The sequence below is a fragment of the Arachis ipaensis genome, chromosome B3 (assembly GCF_059453495.1).
Source record: "Arachis ipaensis isolate K30076 ecotype BB chromosome B3, ASM5945349v1, whole genome shotgun sequence".
NCBI classification, from domain to species: Eukaryota; Viridiplantae; Streptophyta; class Magnoliopsida; order Fabales; family Fabaceae; genus Arachis; species Arachis ipaensis.
Window position 1 is genome coordinate 3,275,386 of NC_142438.1, and position 21,770 is coordinate 3,297,155.

At 28.4% G+C, this 21,770-nt stretch overlaps 2 protein-coding genes across 6 annotated transcripts; one reads left to right on the forward strand and one right to left on the reverse strand.

The window, feature by feature from the left end:
• The first annotated feature begins 3,365 nt into the window (after positions 1 to 3,365).
• LOC107629231 (cytokinin riboside 5'-monophosphate phosphoribohydrolase LOG1) lies at positions 3,366 to 9,539 on the forward strand. The gene is made up of 7 exons (XM_088509656.1): positions 3,366 to 3,601; positions 4,422 to 4,519; positions 4,656 to 4,686; positions 7,833 to 7,932; positions 8,360 to 8,430; positions 8,574 to 8,717; positions 9,187 to 9,539. The coding sequence occupies exons 1-7, from the start codon at positions 3,440 to 3,442 to the stop codon at positions 9,280 to 9,282; spliced, it is 702 nt and encodes a 233-aa protein (XP_088365782.1). The 5' UTR covers positions 3,366 to 3,439; the 3' UTR covers positions 9,283 to 9,539.
• A 1,970-nt stretch (positions 9,540 to 11,509) lies between these two features.
• On the reverse strand, positions 11,510 to 14,950 carry LOC110262348 (uncharacterized). 5 transcript variants are annotated; one of them, XM_088510184.1, is made up of 9 exons: positions 14,598 to 14,877; positions 14,393 to 14,524; positions 14,169 to 14,308; positions 13,019 to 13,105; positions 12,729 to 12,935; positions 12,501 to 12,624; positions 12,062 to 12,153; positions 11,873 to 11,954; positions 11,510 to 11,790 (listed from the first exon to the last, which is right to left on the reverse strand). In XM_088510184.1, coding segments are annotated over exons 1-4 (348 nt in total). In that variant the 5' UTR covers positions 14,673 to 14,877; the 3' UTR covers positions 11,510 to 11,790; positions 11,873 to 11,954; positions 12,062 to 12,153; positions 12,501 to 12,624; positions 12,729 to 12,935; positions 13,019 to 13,104. The 5 variants fall into 5 exon arrangements, with proteins under 5 accessions (XP_088366310.1, XP_088366311.1, XP_088366309.1 ...); XM_088510185.1 differs by lacking the exon at positions 14,169 to 14,308 and having other exon boundaries at positions 14,598 to 14,950; XM_088510183.1 differs by having other exon boundaries at positions 13,019 to 14,308; positions 14,598 to 14,882.
• Between the last annotated feature and the right edge of the window lie 6,820 nt (positions 14,951 to 21,770).

Here is a 21,770-nt window from a genome sequence, read left to right on the forward strand (position 1 = left end):
CCTTTTTTTATTTATTGTTTTTGATGCAGGGGTCTTTAATAGGGATGAGTATGGATCGGTTTGATTCAGGTTTATAGTAAAATTAGAACCGAATTGATCAAAATATAATTGGTTCGGTTTGGTTCGGATTTGTATTTTTTTGTATATGTACCCGAACCAAACCAAACCGATTAAGAACGGATTGGTTCAGTTCGGATAATTGGATACCCGATGACTTTGAAATTCATAAAAAAAAAAACAAATTTTTATCTTAAAAATTCAATAAGTACAATAAATATGTAACAATAGAAATAATCCAAACATGTTAAATATCAAATATATTAAAAATTAAACTCATTAAAATCCAAACATATTAATAGTGAATAATCATTGTCTAATGAAAAATCATATATATTTTTTAGTTTTTTATTTAATTAATATATGATCGGATTCGCGGATTGATTCAGATTCTACATTTCCAGAACCGATATTTGAACCAATCACTAACAAAGACTATCAATTTGATTCAGGTTGGACTCAATTACCCGTTGATTTCAGAATCAATTTAATTAATTCAGTTCAAATTCAGACGGATAATTAAATACCCACTATCCGTTCTCACCCCTACCTCTTTAAGAGAGTCGGAGAGGAAGAATGATTGGATTTGGTGAGTGGACATGTTTTGTTGGATATCAAAAATGAATCCAATGTGATAAAGTTGGACATGTTTTGTTTGAAAGTCAACCCATATGATATGAAGATTCCAACACTACTCACACACAATAATAGAAATGGCAGAGTCAAAGCAAGAACCATGTGCTTTCATTTGCTAAAGGGTTTCCTTCATGATGAGATTATTAATTGCTAATACATATATTGGTCCATTATTACTTTTTAATTACAATGATGCATAATCAAAATAAAATTAATTATATTTATGAACAGTTCTGTAAATATATATTTGATAAATTAAAAAAAATGTTTTTACTTTGCATAATAGAATAATTTTGTTCATATACATTTTTTTTAAAGTACATTTTTCTCTCAACCTGAATTTAGATTTCAACAAAAAGAAAAAAAAAATGGGTTCCACGAGATCATCACAAAAATTCTTTATATTATTATACCCTATGTTGGAAATTCTAAGTTTAATTATTCTTTTAGTCTTTATAGTTTTATCAAATTTGTAATTAGATTTTTATATTTTTTTAGTTAAATTTTTATATTATTTTTAATTTTGTAATTAACAGAATATTTTTTTAAAAAATATGTAATCAAATATTTAATTAAGTTTTTAATTATGAATACATTCAATTTGTGAAAAAATATTCAATTAATTTTAATATTATTTATACTAAAAAAATTTAATTACAAAATTAAAAACAATATAAAAATCTAATTTAAAAATATAAAAAATTAATTATAAATTTAATAAAATTATAGTAATCAATGTAATAATTAAACCCAAATTCTAGTAGGTCCAAATTTGTAAGACTTTCAACTAGTTTTTGTATGTAGTCTTAATTACTAGTATTGAAAACCATATTAACAGTTTAAAATAACTGCAATAAGAGAAAAGGAATAATTTTAAATAAGAAAGCAGGTCCCAACTCTATGACGATCAATGTATATTATATGTCTGAATTCCTATGTGGGTGTCAAAAAGGACTATATAGTATATATTGTATATTATGGTTAAGTACGATTTTTGTCTCTAATGTAGGGATTGAAAATTTATTTCGTTTTTAATTTTTTTCGTTAGAAAATGATTTCAAAGGTTTCAGTTTATTTAAAAATCGTCTTTCGAATGAAAATATTTTTCCCCCATCTTTTTCAAAATGCAAAAACAGAAGCAGAATACAAAAGTAGAAAACAAAAACAATGAAACAACAACAATGAAATAACAATAACTAGAAGAACAACACCAACAACAACAATGGATAATGAAATCAAAGCAACAACAAAAGCAAAACCAAAAACAAAAACAAAAACAAAAAATTAAAGAAAAAAGAGCTGCGGCAGTGGTGAAAGTAGAAGGGGCTACGACGATAAACTGCGAATCGCGAGAGGAGGAGAGATGTGGTGGTAGTGGCGGATCGCGTGGAAAAGACTGCGGCAGTGGTGGCGACGCTGCAAATTATGACGAAAACGGCGACAAAGCAGCAACGACGGCGGCGGCGCTACCTTCCCCCCGACTCTCTTTCCCCCGCTCTTTTTCACCCTCCCCCTTCTCTTTCTTTTCCCTTCCTGGTTTCCTTTCTTTCTTTTTTCTTTTTTATTTTATTTTATAATTTTTTTAGTTAGGAATAATTTGTAATAAAAATAAAAAATTTTATAAAAAGAATAATTTTAAAACAAACTAAAATATTCGGGACCATTTTGTAGCGAAAAAAAAAAAAGATAAAAAACAAAATAAATTTTTGACATTTACGTTAGGAACTAAAATCGTATTTAACCCTATATATTACTACACCTAAAATCTCAGATTTTACGCTTACCGTTTTAGTGTGTTCTAGTTACTTTCTTTACCTTCTAAAAAGATATTCATAATTTAATTCATAGAACAACAATAAAAGGACAAAATGTTTGGGTGCGTGTATATGTTACTATGTTCTCACTTGATTGAGATTATTAGCTTGATAAGAAATTTGCTTTTGGATAATCTCAACTCTATTCTTGTTGAATTTCATTTATAATTAACGTATTGATTTAAGTATCTAAATAATAATAATCAATAATAAAATTGAAGTTTTACACTAGTATTAGAGATATGATTATATTCAATATTTCTTTTTTATCGATTTAAATTTGTTTTAAAATAATATCATAATATAATATTAAAATTCTTATGACTTCATAAGATAAATAAAAAGAAAAAAAATTACACAAATTTACACAAATACAGAACAAACTTGAATCCACTATAATCTTTCAATTTATTAAACATATAATAAAAAATAAACTAATAAATATGTAGAGAGAGAGAGAGAGAGAGAGAGAGAGATCACAGGACAGCATTCATGTTTGTGTTCCCAATTCAACAAAAACGCATAATAATGATGTTATTGTCATCTTGAAATACATAGGACCACGGAAACTAGTGCCTTTTTTATTTAAATTGTATTAATTTCTTTTTATGGTATAGGGGACCATAGTCCATAGGTAAAGTAAAAAACAAACACACGTTTATGTATGGATCAAATGCTTCTTCTCTTTCTCTTCTCTCTACACACAACCCTATTCTGGTCATGATGATGTGATTAACATATAATTAATATGGTTTATCTTATGTTATGTTATGTTCCACAATAGGATACACCCCTTATTACATACCCTTCTTACATATATAGCCTCATCATATGAAATGAAACACTACTACTACTACTACTACTACTTCAACATATATAGTATATATATTATAATATATGCAAAGTAAGAAGGCAAGAGAATCAAGTGTGAGATGATGAAGAGAGAAGAAAAAGAAGAACAAGAACAACAACTAGAAGAAGAAGAAGAAGAAGAAGAATCATCAAGGTTCAAGAGGGTATGTGTGTTTTGTGGTAGTAGCCCTGGGAACAAGAGTAGCTATAAGGATGCTGCTATTGACCTTGGCAAAGAACTGGTAATTAATTAAATTAATTAAATAAATTTTATTATTATTATTATTGTATTATATTTATATTGTAATAAAATATAAGAAAATTTTCAAGTGTATCGAGAAACACCGGTATTCCAATTATTTTAACCATTAATTTTAATTAATATATATTATATATATTTTTCATAATTCGGATAAATCAACGGTTAAAACACAGTATTCTCGGTATACTTGAAATTCTTTCTAAAATATAATATACTCTTTTCTTTTGATGTCTTCTTTTCTTGGGAATTGAGTATTTACATGCAATATTTCAGAAGTGTCAAATTGAATTCCCTTTTAATTATGTTTTTATATATTCTTTTTATATTTTTTTTTGTATTCTTGGTTTGGTTCAACCTTTTCTTGGTGTCCGTTGATAAGTTTCTTCGTTCCTTCATCCATCATTTTTCATCCACATTTCATCTACATAATATTTCATGTTAATGTTATGAACCTATGTATTTTAAAAAATTTTAAGTTGATAAGAAAAAGTATATATTAAAATATAATTGTGTATAATTTTTTTTTAGTTTATTTTACATGAATATCGTATCACGAAACTACTCATTTTAATTAAAAGTTTAATTTAATAAAAATAAAAAACATGTAAATAATTATATCACGAAACTACTCATCATGTGTTTCACACCTTCATAAAATTATAGTATAGTGTAGTTGGTGATAGAGGAGAATATATAAAGTGTGAAAGGCTATTATAATATAGTTAATATATTGTTATATACATATATAAATATTAATTATTCACCAGCTTTCTGGGTTCTGTTTGGTTATCTTAAAAAAGGTGTCAAGAAATATTGATTTGGTTTATGGAGGAGGCAGCATTGGCTTGATGGGATTGGTTTCTCAGGCTGTTTATGATGGAGGTCGCCATGTTATTGGGTAAGAATTATTTCTTTATTTTTTTTTTTAATTTATTATAAATTTGCATTAGGATTATGTATATATATGTTGAATATATGTTGTTATAATAATATGAATTAATTTTTTTTTTTTGTCATGATATTGTCTTCTGCAGAGTTATTCCCAAGACACTCATGCCAAGAGAGGTAATGTTAAAGATTGTTTTGGATTCATATTTCATCAAATCATCATTGCAAGTAAAAAAATATAAAAAAAAAAAAAAAATAAAGTATATTTTTTATCTCTGAAATTTGATAAAAATTTTAAAAATGCCTCTAAGTTTTATTTTGTTTCAATTTTGTCCCAAAAATTTTCGATTTGTATCAAATATATTATCGACGGCTAAATTTTCAAAAAATTTAAAACCAATATAAACTTTTGGAACAAAATTAACACAAAATAAAACTTAAAAATATTTTTTAAATTTTTGTCAAACTTTAGAAACAAAAACTCAAGAAGTATAATTTACCTTAAAAAGAAAACAAACAAACCAAAGAGACAGAGAGAACTATCTCACTTATTTCACTTTTCCTTCCTCTACCACAATATTAATTTTTTATTATTATTTTCCCAACCATGCTGGTTCCTCTTTTCAATTCCAACCTCACTTTTGTTATCCCTGTTTGTCTATGGATTTTGCACTTTGTCCCTCTTATCTAGTTTTTTTTTTTTTTCCCATGTATTTTCAAGTAGGATTTTGGTGTAAGATTGTAAAATAGGTTAAACAAGTATAATTACTTATGTCATTCATCTAATAAAATTAAAATTAAAATTTTAAGTTATTTTATTAAAATTAATTTAAATTATAATAATTTGACTAATAAAAAAATAATGAGTTATGTATTGTTTATTTTTTTAATTTAGTATTAATTGTATTAATTCTAAAATAGTTATTAACCAATTTTAGTAATCTATTTTTTTCAATAAATCAGACATATATATTGAATATGACCATAAATAATTTAATAATACTTAAATCTTATAGTATAATACATCGGACTGATCATAAACGAATTAAACCTAAATATTAAAACCTACAGAAAAAAATAAATAAATTAACCCGTATAATCTATAAATTTAGACAAATCAGACTAGCTTATTTGATAATCCTAGATTAGTATTTAATTTATAGCATTTTATTTCACATTTTAAAGGACCTCTTTATGCTTTATAGACTTAACAATCAATACACCTGGCAATCTGGGGTCATTTCCCTTCTGAACAATTTTGGCCCTTCTTCCCATCTTCCATATACCCTTCTTTAGATTCTCTTTTATGCCTATGCCTTGTTTTATTTGATCCACCATATCCTTATCATCATCCATATAATATTCATCGATAAATGTTTTTTTTAATGTGAAAATATTAATATAGATAAAATAAAAATGTTATATATTTCAATTATAATTTAGTGTTTATGTACCTCTATAGTTGCCGTGTCTGCGTGTTGGACACATTTCGAACACGGCACTCACCGACACTCGTCCGACACGTGTGTCTGCTGTGTTCAAACCGTGTCTCAATAAAAAATAAAAATTCTTCTCTGAACACATTTGGACACACCTAAATACCATTACGTGTCAGCGTGTCCAGTCTTATTCTTAATATATATTCTTAAAATAAAGTTACATATAGTATATATTATTATTTATTAAAATAAAAAATATTTTAAATACTTGATATAATTAAAATAAGATATTAAAAATAATTTAAAAAATTAATTTATATTTTAATATCAATAAAATATTAAAATATCATTACGGTTTATCTAAAAAATACTTTATATTTAATATGTATACGTGTCCTCGTATCATGTAAGATTTTAAAATTCGCGTGTCGACGTGTCCCGTGTCGTGTCGTGTCCCGTATCCGTGTCAGTGTCCGTGTATCATAGGTAATAAAACAATTACCAATTGGGGTTTTCTTGTTCTTTTATTTCTTTTCCCAAGAAAAAACAATGATTTTGTTGTTATGTATATGATTTCCAATTGAACCCACTTTCTGGACCACTCATCATTACTCATCCACCATTCCTATCCATGCATTCTTGCAAATGCTCATTCTCACACATGCCACAAATTCTTGGTACAATCATCCAAAAAAAGAAAAAATACAAAAGAAAAGTTGTGTTATAGGTTGCATTCATAATATATATGACATCTCATCCATTTAATTTAGGGTAAATTACATCATATATATATACATTAGTTTTCTAAATTTTATGTTACATGATGATATTTGTTATGTATAAGTTTGAATAAATAATTAAATTAGTGAACATAAATTTTAGATTTATTATTTCTTAATTTTTAAATATATGAAATTTTATTGATTAAATTTTCAAAAATTTGTTTTATTGTTGGATTTCGTTAAAGAAAAAAAGGTAAATTTAACAAAACAAAATATAAATTTATTTATCTTATTCAATTATATTCTTCGGTATTACCATCACATAATAAATAGATCGGGTAAAGTATTAAATTAGTCTCCTACGTTTGGACATAATCCTGTTTTGGTCCTTAAAGTTTAAAGTGTACTATTTGAATCCAAAAAAGTTTTATTTAGCTTCAATGTAGTTCCACCGTGAGGTCAAAGTTAAATAATTAACGAAATGTCCTACATAACAGCAGTACAAGAACAAAATCGATAATATGGGGAATAAGTAAAAGTTCCAGAGGCACAAAATCAATCGTGGATGTATCAATACTTTTATTTATCATTTTTTATAATTTAAATGAAATATTTTCTATAAAACTAAAGAGAATAATAAATAAATGTATTGATGCATCCACAGTTGATTTTATGCTTCTGAAGCTTGTATTTATTCTCCAGATTATCGACCTTGTTCTTGTACTGCTGTCATGTAGGACATTTAGTTAATTATTTAACTTTGACCTCACGATGAGATTAAATTAAAACTAAATGAAACTTTTTTAAATTCAAATAGGACACTTTAAATCTTAAAGGACTAATTTAGTACTTTACCCTAAATAAATCTATTATTTACTACAATAATCTCATTATTAGATTCCTATCCTATCCTACCTTAATTATTTATGAGTTAATTATTAATTTATTTTTATTACTATCTTAGTAATAAGACCAGTCGAATTCTTATATTTTATAAAATACAATATTAACATATACTAGATACCATATAAATACGATGCTGAAGTCAGAGAATATTTGTATAATGTAGCCTTTTATTTCTCCAACGTGATAAAAAGCTCTTTCCAAATATTTTAGTAATAATTTGGGTTCACTTAGTTGATATATTTTTTTCTCCCTCAAGATTACTGGAGAGACAGTGGGGGAAGTAAAAGCAGTGGCAGGCATGCATCAAAGAAAGGCAGAGATGGCTAAGCATTCTGATGCCTTCATTGCTTTACCAGGTTGGTACGAATTCGGATATCGAATGATCAATTTACTCGTTCGTTTAAATAAATATCAAAAGTTAAAATTTTATTTTATATATATATAATATATTGATTAATAATAAAGCCTTAAATGAAATTTGTAGATATATGTTAAGAAAAAAATATGACATTCAAGATTATATATTATTTATTTATTTATTTATTGGGCAAAAATTGAAATATCATCCAGTTATACTATATCATGACGTAAATTAAATAAAAGGAAAATGGGCCATGTCCCTCTTATACAGGCCCAAGTTAAGAAAAAACTAGGGCCCAAGTTAAGAAAAAAACTAGGGCCCAAGTTTTCCACTTTTTTGTTGTATTAAACCACCAACTTCAAAAAAAAAAAAACCCACCAACTTCAAACTCGAATTTTATATTTGTTTTTATGTGCATGAAGGTGGCTATGGAACTCTTGAGGAGCTTCTTGAGGTCATAACCTGGGCTCAGCTTGGAATCCATGACAAACCAGTAAGAACTAAATTGAAACTTTTAAATTCAAGAATTATTGTACTTGTTTAATGTATCCCTAGCTTATTATTCTTATTTATATATTACTTGTTTTATTGAGGAAAAATATAATAATTTTTGTAACATTATTTAATTATTGCAAGGTGGGGTTGCTGAATGTAGATGGATACTACAATTCGTTATTGTCTTTCATTGACAAAGCTGTGGAAGAAGGCTTCATTAGCCCCAAAGCTCGCCACATAATCGTATCTGCCCCTTCACCAAAAGAGCTTGTCAAAAAGATGGAGGTTAGTTATATAGTAATATATAATATAAATTGTCTTCGAGCAAATTATTTGTCATAAAAACTTAAATTAATATAAAAAAATATATAAATAATTATATTTTTAACATGTTTTTTTTATAGAAGATTCTTTTTGTTTTACGTATATTTTGTATAGAATTCTTTCTTTTGTTATTTATCTTATACTGAAATTTCTTTCTTTTGGAAATATATATAACAACGTCAAATTCTAAACCTTTAAATAAAAAAAATTTGGATATCATTTCATAAAATTTATTAAATTACTAAATCTAAAAGTTTAAGTCGATAAAAAGAAATACACAAATAGTTATATATATATATATAAAATTAAAAATTCATTTTTTTTTTGCAAAATAGAATCTTGTAGATTTCTACATAATACATGCATGATTGGCTTCAATTAACTAGAAATTAATATATAAGATTTGGTGACATGATGGTCGTAATTGTAGGAATATTCCCCACAACATGAAAGAGTTGCATCTAAGTTAAGCTGGGAAGCTGAGCAAGTAGGATCATACACCTCAAATTGTGACATCTCAAGGTGATTAATTAGATGATGATGATGATGATGCAAGAAGTGGTAGACAGTGTTGTTACTGTAATTAATTAATGGCTTAAAGCTAAGTGAAACTATTAATTATTGTTGATTTGTTGTTGTTGTTATGACTAATTTTCCCTCAAGCCTGGATTCTATCCTTTAATTTGCATTTTTTTTCTTGGTTATTAGTGTAAGTGTTACAAAACTGACTGTAATTTTAATCAGTTGTCAACTCACAACTCTTAATACTCTGTTCAATTTGAATTCTGTTTTTTTTTTTTTTTCAGTTGCTATTTTGGACCCCTCAATTTTAGTTTGCAATCCATTATCATTATTGCTATCTATCTAATTTAAAACTCAACCTAAATTATAAATACAAATGTATATGTACTACCTATTGATTTCAAGATATGGTGGTAAACAATATATATATATATATTGCGAGTATATTAACCCTGTTTTTGGCCGAAATTAAATATATGTACTACCTATTGATTTCAATATATATATATATAGGTGAATTCTATAATGTAGAAGTGATTGTCTTTCTACATGTATAGAAATGTAGTGTCCATTTTCTTATTATGCCAAGTGTATATGAGAGAGAATTAGAAGTGACACTTGATAGTAAATGTTCAGATACAACAGTAGAATTTACTGTTCTCATCACTTGAAGAATTAGTAACATTATTAAATTTAATTAAATTTAAGTGGATTAATTAAAGTGAGAGAATCAGAGGACAATAAACTTAGGTGAGTTGGGCTTTTTTTAGATTGATTATTGACATACATAAAAGTAAACAAAAATATTCCTGTTCTTATTTAATTTCATGGTTCTCTTATTTTGATCTTTAATCATTATATTATTGTGTGAATAATTAATGAGTCCAAATAAATTTTTTTTTGATTTTTTTCGTAATAATAATTCTTTAAATTTTAAACTCATAATTCAACTGATTTATGGTATTATATTGTTTTATAGCACTAACAATTATGAAAAAAGAATGGATAGCAAATGAAGTCATGAAAAATAGCATCTTCCCTGCATTCACTTTATAAAGCTTCAAATATGGATAGGAAATCATATACTCTATTGCACGTAGACTAAGGTCTACAATACATGTCACACGGTATAATAAAAAGCATTCACATGCATGTACTATGGTATTTGTGTTTTTTTATTTTTAATTATTGATTTTAATTAAAAATATATTATAATTAAAATTAACAATTATTAAAATTAATTTTATGATTAAAATTAATGATTAAAAATACTGAAATATTTCATATCAATTACTGAAATATTTCATATCATGATACATGCTATATGTTTTCGTAGTATATTATTTTTACATGTATTAATTTTATTAACATGACACAATAATAATAATAATAATAATAATAATAATAATAATAATAATAATAATAATAATAATGACTGTAATATTTTTTCTTTTCAAACAGCTATAAAAGAAGTTGAATGAATTTTAACTATTAATTGAACATATATAAAAAAAGTGCTTCATTAAATACTTATATACCTTATTAAAATATAATAATATCAAATTTTTAATAGACCAATTTGACAATTATAACATATAATTTGAATGGAATATATCAAATAGTTTTATTATAAAGATATAATTAATGGTATAAATATTTTTTCACATGAAGATACATAAAAGTAATTAGACTTTTTTAAAGTATTGCTTCTAGAGTCACAATTCGACTTCAACTACAGGTCTTTCGTATTTTACACAAAATTTTGCTATTAAATGACTCAGATCTCAACAATATAATAAATAATAAAAAAAACAAAATAAAGAACCAAAATCTGAAATTATTTGGAGTCATTTTTATTGACCCAGATCTTATTTACCACAATAATCAATTTACAAAAAAACCCAACTCAAGTAAGTTTATTGTCCTTTTGATTCTCTCATTTTAATTAACCCACTTAAATTTAATTAGATTTGAAAATATTACTAATCTTTCAAGTGATGAGAATAATAAATGCTACTGTTGCATCTGAACATTTATTGTAAGGTGTCACTTCTAATTCTCTCTCATATACACTTGGCATAATAAAAAAGTGGACACTACATTTCTACACATGTAGAAAGACAATCACTTCTACGTCATAGAATTCACCATATATATATTGCTACCTAAATTATAAATAACAGCAAGCTCTTTTTGGCCGAATGAAAAGAGGCAATGAATACCGACAAGCCTTGTAATGTAAAGCCAAATGCATGGAGATAATAACTTAATCCAATAATAGAGTTTGAACAACAGAACTAATGGTTTCCTACGTGATGCCCAACCGGCAGGAGCTTCAAACTGGGAGGGGCTAATCTGCTCATTCATTTTTATTTTGTATTTCAAAAGGAAGTGTCAAATGTCTAGTTGAAACCAAATATATAGGACAATTACACTACATAAGAAGAAGTAACTCTTTGTCACAGCAGCTACAAACTATTCCAAAACCCCGCTTGTAACCATCCAATAGTCGCTGCCAACACAAGAAAAGCACATTCAGAAGAACAATAATTTATAAAAATAGGAAAATAAAGACGAGTCACTATCAATGCAACCTTTCCGTGAACATAGTATGCTACTTCTGTTCCATCTGGCAACACATCTGCTTCAAAGATCAACTTATGCAAGCGTAGATCCCTTTCAAAATTCACGTATAAGAGAGAAAAATACATGTTGAAACAAATAAAAATAATATTTAATTCATACACAAAAATTGCACTTTCCAACAGAACACAAATGCTTACTTCTTAGTTACTTTTCCATCACTCTTATCACGAGATGTGCTGTGCTTCATTCCATTGTTTATTGACTTTGAACCACAATGGGTTCCTGGGATCTGCAATGGTAAAAAAGTTCATGTTATATAATCATATGACTACATTGAGGCAAAGAAATTCCAATCAGTTTTGTAATACGTCTGTAGGAGTGACATGCAAATACATTTATACAAATGATACTCAAATAAATCACCAATGTATGAATGCCTGAAACCAAACTTGTCATCCGGCTAGTATACAGAAAAGAAATGCTCGGTAAATTCTGACGATGGCCTTACCTATATTACATATAACAATGACTTAAAAAAAATGCCTTGCTATCCAACAAATGTCATGCTTTTCTTTCTTGAATTGTTATAGTATTCCATGATATACTAATTATGATCATCAAGCAAACAACTAGTACCTGGATTGAACTGCAAGTGAAACATTGCAATTGCTGGTGTCGGTTGTTTGAGTGGGGAGGTTAGGAGGGCATTCCTTCGACTCCATGCATGAATTGCAGAATAGTCTCGACACAACATTGGCATCTTCAAATGTACAATGATAAAATAGTGTTACTTGTTAGCCTGACTGGAATAAGCTTGCAAGCACGTCAACAAAGTACAGGAAATCAAACAAGTGAATCTCAAACCTCTGCAGTTAAAACAAAAGGTAGATTTCTTTATGGTGAAGCCTCCTCCAATGACTTTTTGGACAACTTCTTCCAAGGTTTCTAATGGTACATCCAAACATGCATTCATGACATCACGAAGAGTACTCCCATTCTCAAGGTATATATACTCGGGGGGCACTTGTTTAAACGACTAGCATGAAGCTTAAACAAGGTGGGAGTCACAACCTAGTTCCACAAAAAACAAAGGAACTGACACACAATATTTTAGACTATACAGTAACATAAAGTGTATCTTCATTTTTACTTACCTCAACACCATGGCAATCTTCACAATTGCACACAATCCCATCACCATTAATCACTCCCCGAAGCCCTGCTTATCCAGCCTTGCTTGCCTGCAAATTTCTCAAATTCAGACACTCGCATTTTCAACAGCAATACTCATATCTCAAAAGAGAGCCTATGCGATAAGAAGGAAAATCAGCCAACGCCTTCACACTGTGAGCATAATTCACTGCCACACCCTCAAGAATCCCTGTGGCTAGAAGCTCCTTCAGACTTGTTGGGCACCTCTTAGTACTAGCCTTGGACACAGCAACCAATGCACCATCTTCAATTTCCTGCTTGACATCATCACCAACTTCAACAGCTTCGGCATTGTTATTTACCTTATCATTCCCAACCTTTGCGCCACTAACATCATCTTCCAACTTTCTCTTTAGTAGAGACCTAGTAAACCTCCAAAATGGCTTCTCCATAGAAACAACAGAACACTTCAAACTACCACCATCACCTGTAATTGAAACCGGTGTTGCCCCACCAACACCATCTTCCTTAGAACAACATACCTCACCACCCTCCTTCACCTCGCCTTCACAACCAACCTTCTCCGTTTCAGAATAGAACATTGTTTCTAACTTCTAAGCTTTTGTAACTTTCTCATCATACAACATCCAAATCTATAAATATTTTGTTGGTATTAACATCCAAATTTGTATATTTTTTTTTTTGGTACTAATACGGGGCTTCAAGCCCGGAGAAGAAAAACTTAGATATAAACTATATAGGATAAGGTAGTCCATTTTTCATCATCATTCAAAATGCTATAATTCCGGGCGGGAAGGTAAGTCCCAAAACACAAAATCATTCTCTAACAGCAAGCTCTTTTTGGCCGAAAATCAAATTAAGCCTGTTCTTTTGAGAGGTGAACAATCCTGTTTTTCGTTTTTCGTTTTGATATAGTTATCTTACGGAAATAATGCACTTTATTATATAGTATATAATATTGTGAGTAAATTTGAATCCAGAGAGCAGCAATATAATAAGCATGTATTGTTATATGATGATAATCCATAACTAAAAATAATAAACTAGCTAGAGAAAATAGTTTGAATGTAATTGATCTAGGACTCTATGGTATGAAACAAATGGAAAGCTATTTCAGGAATGAATTCACACTATTGCTGTTGGTCCTTATGTAGGAGGCTTCTCCTTTGGAATGTTCTTCTTGGGGCTTCCTCATCAAATAGGCCGAGGTGAATCAGTTCTGATCGTAGTTTCTGCACATTTAATGCAAGGTCTGCTTCTCGACCAGGAGACTCCACCGATGCCATCAAGATTAGGTTACATGTTAGGGCTAATCAATTAACACCACCGTAATCAAATTGAAAGTATAAGCTTACCTTATTTGGAGGGTTGTTGGAACGACGGGGAAAGTAGCTGATGGCGGGCCCCCTTCTTCTTTCTGCTCTCTCATAAAGTAGGCGTATCTCCTCTTTCTCTTTCTCAGAAATCTCAGACTCCACCGTTGCCATCTTCAATTCACACAGCACCATAATCAAATTCAAACAAAAAAAAATTATTCATCATTTCATCGTAGAAGCTTACCTTATTAATCATGTGGGAGTCCGGCTCGTCATCAGTATTCACGAGAGGCAGCGCCTTGTCTTCCTCCGATGCCATTTTGATGAGAGTAAAGCTAGGTTTCTTTTTTTTTTTTTTAATTATAGTAGAGCTAGGTTAACAAATGGATTTTTGGGCTCGTATCCTATAAACGTCTTTCTACTAGCGTTGGACAGAGTAGTAGTGACGATGATGAAGACCCAATAGTAGTGACGATGTTGAAGACCCAAGTGAAAGCTCCGGCGAGTAGATACAGGGAACGAACGGCGTGAAGATAGGAGCAGCAGCTGCAGTTTGGGGAAGGAGGATGCATCCAGCGCCGGGTCCAAAACCGGGTCGTGCATAGGGTTGGGGTTTCCGGTTTTCTGTGGTCTGGGCTTTCTGTTAGCCTGGAACCTGACCAAAAAAAAAAATAGTTATAAATTTTTTAAGAAGATGTAATTTTTATCTTTAAAAAGATATTTTCTATAATATAAAAAATATTTCAAATCAAATAAGATTATTTAAAATTGCTCAACCAGCCTAAAACATGAAATCATAGTAGTTAGAACTCTAATAAAATTGGTAAAATTATTGATTTATTGGTTCATTAATTTAATTGGTGAATCACTAATTAAATTTATTGACTCGATGCTATTGTAAATAAAAAATATAAAATAATAAAAAAAACTTTTAAATAATTAAATCTCAACAAATTATAATTTAATTATTATTAAATAATTATATAAAATTTTATTTTTTTCATAATACAAATTTTTTAATTATATGTTTATATTAAAGTAATTATTTATAATTTTAATAACTAACTAATTAGTTTATATTATCATATTATTATATATTATATTTATTTATTAAAAAAATAATATTAATAAATATCATATAATCATAAAAAAATAATTATATTGTACTTAATAAAAGTATTTGATCTTTTCTAATTAAGTGGATTTTAACTTAGACAAAAAATTAACTCAAAATATGAGAATTGTCTCACATTTATAAAAATTATCAAATTTTTACTTTTATACAAAATAAAACTTAATTATTTTAATTTATATTTTTAGAATATATATTAATTAGATTTTTTAAGCCATATATTAATCGAAAAATCTCCTAAATTGTTAATTTCTTTCTTAAATTTTCAAAAAAAAAAGGTTAAATATCTCTTGCTAAACCATCACATATGTTCTTACGAACTTTGACAATAAATCCCCTCAAAAACTATGTTAATAAATGAACATGTCTTCTGTTGTGACAATTAATTAATATGCGTTCTTTAATTTCTTTGGAAGATGGAAGATTAGGACAGGGGGCCCTATTGTTCCCAATAACATGTTTGTTTTTTCATACTAAAATTTCTTTCTTTTAGAAATATATATAATAACATCAAATTCTAAACCCTTAACTCAGAAATTTTGACATCATTTCATGAAATTTAATAAATTACTAATTCCAAAAGTTTAGGTTGATAGAAGGGATACACAAATAGTTATATATTTAGCCACAAAAAAAAAATAGTTATATATTTATATATAAAACTAATTTTGTTTTTTGAAAAATAGAATCTTGTAGATTTCTACATAATACATGCATGATTGGCCTCAATTAACTAGCAATTAATATATAAGATTTGGTGACATGATGATCATAATTGTAGGAATATTCCCCACAACATGAAAGAGTTGCATCTAAGTTAAGCTGGGAAGCTGAGCAAGTAGGATCATACACCTCAAATTGTGACATCTCAAGGTGATTAATTAGATGATAATGATGATGATGCAAGAAGTGGTAGACAGTGTTGTTAGTGTAATTAATTAATGGCTTAAAGCTAAGTGAAACTATTAATTATTGTTGTTGTTGTTATGACAATTTTTCCCTCAAGCCTGGATTCTATCCTTTAATTTGCATTTTTTTTGTTATTAGTGTAAGTGGTACAAAACTGACTGTAATCTTAATTAGTTGTCAACTCATAACTCTTAATACTCTGTTCAATTTGAATTCTGTTTTTTTTTTTTTTTTAGTTGCTATTTTGGACCCCTCAATTTTAGTTTGCAATCCATTATTATTATTGCTATCTATCCATTTTAAAACTCAACCTAAATTATAAATACAAATGTTTATGTACTACCTATTGACTTCAAGAGGCTATAGTAGTAAACAATATATATGAGGGGTAATGCCAAATACAGTTAGAATTTGTCTTATTTAGCATTCATTAATTGTTGTGACAATTAATGAATGTTAAATAAGGCTAATTATGAATTTTGCTATCATGTAGATTTCAAATTCTATGTACAGGTATAGAGGTCTAACAATGTACATGCCACACGAATTTTGAAAAGTATGTGTGTTACAATGACAAAATAAGATTGATGAAAAAACGGAGAAAGAAAAACACAAACTTTTTTTTTTCTTTTTTCTTTTTTCATTATAAAAATCAATACAACCACTTCTTTTTTCATCCCACTATCCCAATGAGATTATAACAAAAGGTAACAAAGTTTCATCACCTTTGAAAACACCAAAATCTTCACATAAAAAGCTATGGTTTATCAAAATTCAGAAGACCCATAGTTTTTCCTACTTCAAAACTTTCTTCATGATCATTGAGTGGAAGTCTCCTTCTCTTGGTTATGGTTGCAGAAGCTACCACAGAACTTCCTGTGATGGCAACTAGCCATGATAGGAGAGGTGAAGGACTAGGAAAATGTACAAGCTTGTATCTTATAGTTTTTTCAAAAACTTTGAATTTGATTATATCATGTGATGGTTATTAGGGGTTAAGAGGAGGGAGTTGAATCTTAACCTCATTTTTTAGAATATTATCTTTTTTTGTTTTTTTTTTTAAATTAAGAGATATTTTTATTTTTGTTTCGTATGAAATTGAGAGACACTTTATTTTTGTCTTCTGTATAACAGAAACAGAAATGAAGTAGAGAAGAAGGAGTAACACCCAGATGTATTACTTAGTGCAATGTAACTTACATGCAGTTTCCATCACAATAATAATAAAATTTTACAAACTTTTTCAACAGATTACATACACCAGTATTTTCCTTAAAATCTATCCAATCCTATCTGAAACAAATCCAGATTCTAACCTAATTTAAATTTGACTAGGACTCAACCTTAGGGGTGTCCGCGGATCGGATCGGATATGGCCGAAAATTCGATCCGATCCGCACAATTTTCATCGGATCGGATATGATATCCGCACTTTTTAGTGGCGGATCCGATCCGATCCGATCCGCACATTTGCGGATCGGATATCGGATATATCCGCATAATTAAACCTTCTCTTTTTAATCATATTTCTATGTAAAAAAATTCGATAAAAATATTTTTTTTATACTTTTAAACTTATTTATTTCTAAAATATTTTTAATCAAATTCTCTCTAAATAACAAAAATAAAATAATACAATATATGAATAATAATTACTAACTAAAACATACAAATAAGTAAATATAATACCAAACATATATATATATATTTATTTATTTTTAAATTATTATAATGCAGATCTGCGGATCCGTGGATCGGATACGCGGATGTAGAGCAGATATCCGCGATCCGATCCGCAAAGGGTGCGGATCAGATCCGATCCGATCAATTTGCAGATCGGATGCGGATATTTACCGCGGATCTGCGGATACGATCCGATCCATGGATACCCCTACTCAACCTAACTTTCAACAACAAAGTGCTAATCCAACTTGGAAAAGAATCTCCATAGGATCATGACACAAAACAGAAAGATGTACAAAAAAAATTCTGAGACATTTTATAACTTTTTCTCCTAGTTTAACTCACTGTCTTTTACTTCTCATTGATTTTTTCTTACAAACCTCACCATGTTTGCCTTTTTCAATGAGACTCAAACAGATTACATTGAGAAAAATAAATACAACATGAAAACCATGAAGGAGAAAAACTCAACCAGCTTAGGTTGCTATGAGAACCGAACCATGTGCTCTATTCTACTCTCTTACCTTCAACTCTTGACCGTTCACCTTTATTATAAAAGAGGGAAGCTAGTTCAAGATCCATACTGTCTTTTTCTCCTTCACAGAACTTGCACGTCAGTGAGGAGAGAGAAATCCGAATCTGTTGCATGAAATTACCCATTTTCTCTCATCCTTTTTTTTTAAGTTCCTTCAATCTTGACCGTGGAGCCTTACTTTGGCTCCAAGTTTTATTTCTGAACATTGATGAGCTCCTGACCATAGTTAATTTCGTTTTCTTCATTGTTGTTTGTTCTGTTCTTGGTGTTCGACAGATTTCTCCTTGGTTCCTTGGTGAAGCACAAAAGAAAAAAAAAACTTTATGATATATTCTTACCGTAGAATGACTAGCTTTTTGGTTATAGTCATTTCTTTTTACTTGGATTTAGAAACAGCTTTTTGTTCTTCAAACTATCATAGCTACTGCACTTTCTTTTTCTTTATTTCCTTCTTGTTGGAAGAAGACGTGACCAAATTGAAAGATAGAGGAGAGAGAAGAGAGGACTTTTGATTTTCATTGGAAGCTAGGTAGGATTAAAGTGAATTAAATTTGGGATTCAAGTTTTTTGAGGTATGGAAATAGGTAACTGAGACTTGAAAGATTTTCGTCTCTTTTTTTTTATTTCTTTATATTTGATTCATGGACTTGTGATTGGACTTGGCTTAATCATAATGGACCACAGTGTGTGGGCTTTAATTATTTGTTCTTTGGACCAAGATAGTTAAACCAATAATTATAATGTTTGTTCATCATATGGATTGATTTTTCAAATTCAACATTATGCAAATATATCTTTTTGCAAATAAACTGATTCTATATATAATAAATTTGTATCAACTTTTATATAATAAAAATAGATAGATAGACATTTGCTTCAAATTATAATTAAATTTGCTTCAAATCATAATTCAAAATCCAAATATGATCAAATACTAAGACCTAAACCAAAATTCGAACTCATACTAATCAAATACATAGAAAATTAAAGATTATAACCATTAACATAAACTAACTCCAAATAAACCATTAAAAAAAATTCTAAACCAAGTAGGTGGTAATAAATGCAAATTTTTTATTTAATTTTAAAATTATTTAGAATAAAATACTCTAACAATTTATACTAGAGTACCTAAAGAATACATAAAGAGTACCTAATTAACAAAATCAAATACATACTAAATTTAAATAATTACATATTATAATTTTTATAATATTATTTAATATATAACCTTAAATAAGTAAAATTCTTAATATCAAATTTTGGTTTGTTCCAAATGTCACCGTGATTTTAGGTGCACATCAACTTTTTCACATGTGGCAGAGTATGATATGCCTAGCATTCACTGAAAAAACTAAAGAAGATGGTATAAAGAAGATAACATTTCAGTCTCTGGTAATTTCCAAATGACAAATTACGAAGTCGGATGTTATCAGATCAGAAGAATTTTCTTTTAAGCCTAAAAAATGCTCAGTCTAATGTTAGTAGATCAGTTACTGATCAGTTTGACAAATAATTTTTTAATGCGTTAAAATAACTACTGAACTACACACAAGTACTTTAGCATAGAAAGATTATAAATATTAATTTTTTAGAATATATGAATGACCTCCTTTATTATCATGTATATATATAACCATTTATATACACTAGAGTACTTTAAGAGTACTTATTAAAAAGTACTTAATTAATAAAATAAAATATATATTAAATTTAAATAATTATATATTTTAACTTTTATAATATTATTTAATATGTAACCTTAAATAAATAAAATTTTTAATATCAAATTTCGACTGGTTTCAAATGTCAATGTGATTTTAGGTGTAAATCAAGTTTTTCACATGCCACATATTATGATAAAAAAGATGGCACTTCATTCTTTGAAAATTTCCAAATGACAAAATTGGCGTAGATTTATATAAGTTTTTTCAATGTAAAAAGACTGTTAAAAATAGCAATTATGTATAGTAATTACTTCATAATAAATTTAGGAAAAGTTTAGGGGCAGCAATTTTATTGAATTTTGGCTAGCATATATATAACCAGCAGAGAAAGGTGAGTCATTAGATGAAATCTCACATCAATCTCACACCATTAAATTATCATTGATAGCTATTTGATGGCTACCAATCACAAAAGTTGCTGGTCCCTAACATTGCTCATAAATTTATTATTGCTCAATAGCAGAATTATAGATAGTGATATATTTTTCTAGACTTCAAATCAAAGTTAAGCAGAAAAAGTAAGCTAAAAATTTACGTATGATTTACCACCATAGTGAAACTTGATATTTTTACCACTAACTTTAAGCAGGAAAGTAAACTCTGAATCACTATAAGAGAAACATACAGCAACTTCAATTCCTGTTAGATATACTTATTAAGTTCTGACAGTATTTACAATACCAATTGGAATAGAGGGGAGAGGAACACAATCTGCAATATTGAATTAAGCAAAGAGGAATGCTAGGAGCCAACAACTTTTGTGATTTGTAGTCATTAAATAGTCATTAATGATGGTTTTAACGGTGTGAGATTGGTGTGATTTCATCAAATGGTTCACTTTTCTTTGCTGATTACATGCTCGCCAGAATTTAACAAAGTTGCTGGCCCCTAGACTTTTCGTTAAGCAAATATTATGGGTGAGATCACAAAGCAGAAACATATTATTTGAATAAAGGACATGACAATTAATTCTGTGTTCAGCCGAAAAGAATTTTTCTATAAACATAAATAGAACTGCGTTGTCGACTAGTTCCTAGACATAAATAACAAAAGACCAAAACATACACTCAACCTACAAGTATATTACAAAAGAATCAATTTATACACAATATGGAAAATAATAAGTTACTGGGACTTCACCAATGTGAAATGCTCTTGAGCATCCATGGCAACACAAAAGATCCCCTCCATCAGAACATATACTGCAGAGGTCATCAAAAAGAATTATGATTAATCTCAAATCATTAACCAATCCAATTCTTATATTTTATAAAATACAATATTAACATATACCAGATACCATATAAATATGATGCTGAAGTCAGAGAATATTAGTTATATTTCTAATGTATATATATAATTAAAAATAAAATTATAAAATTACTTTTTGGAAAATAGAATCTTCTAGATTTCAACATGGTACATGCATGA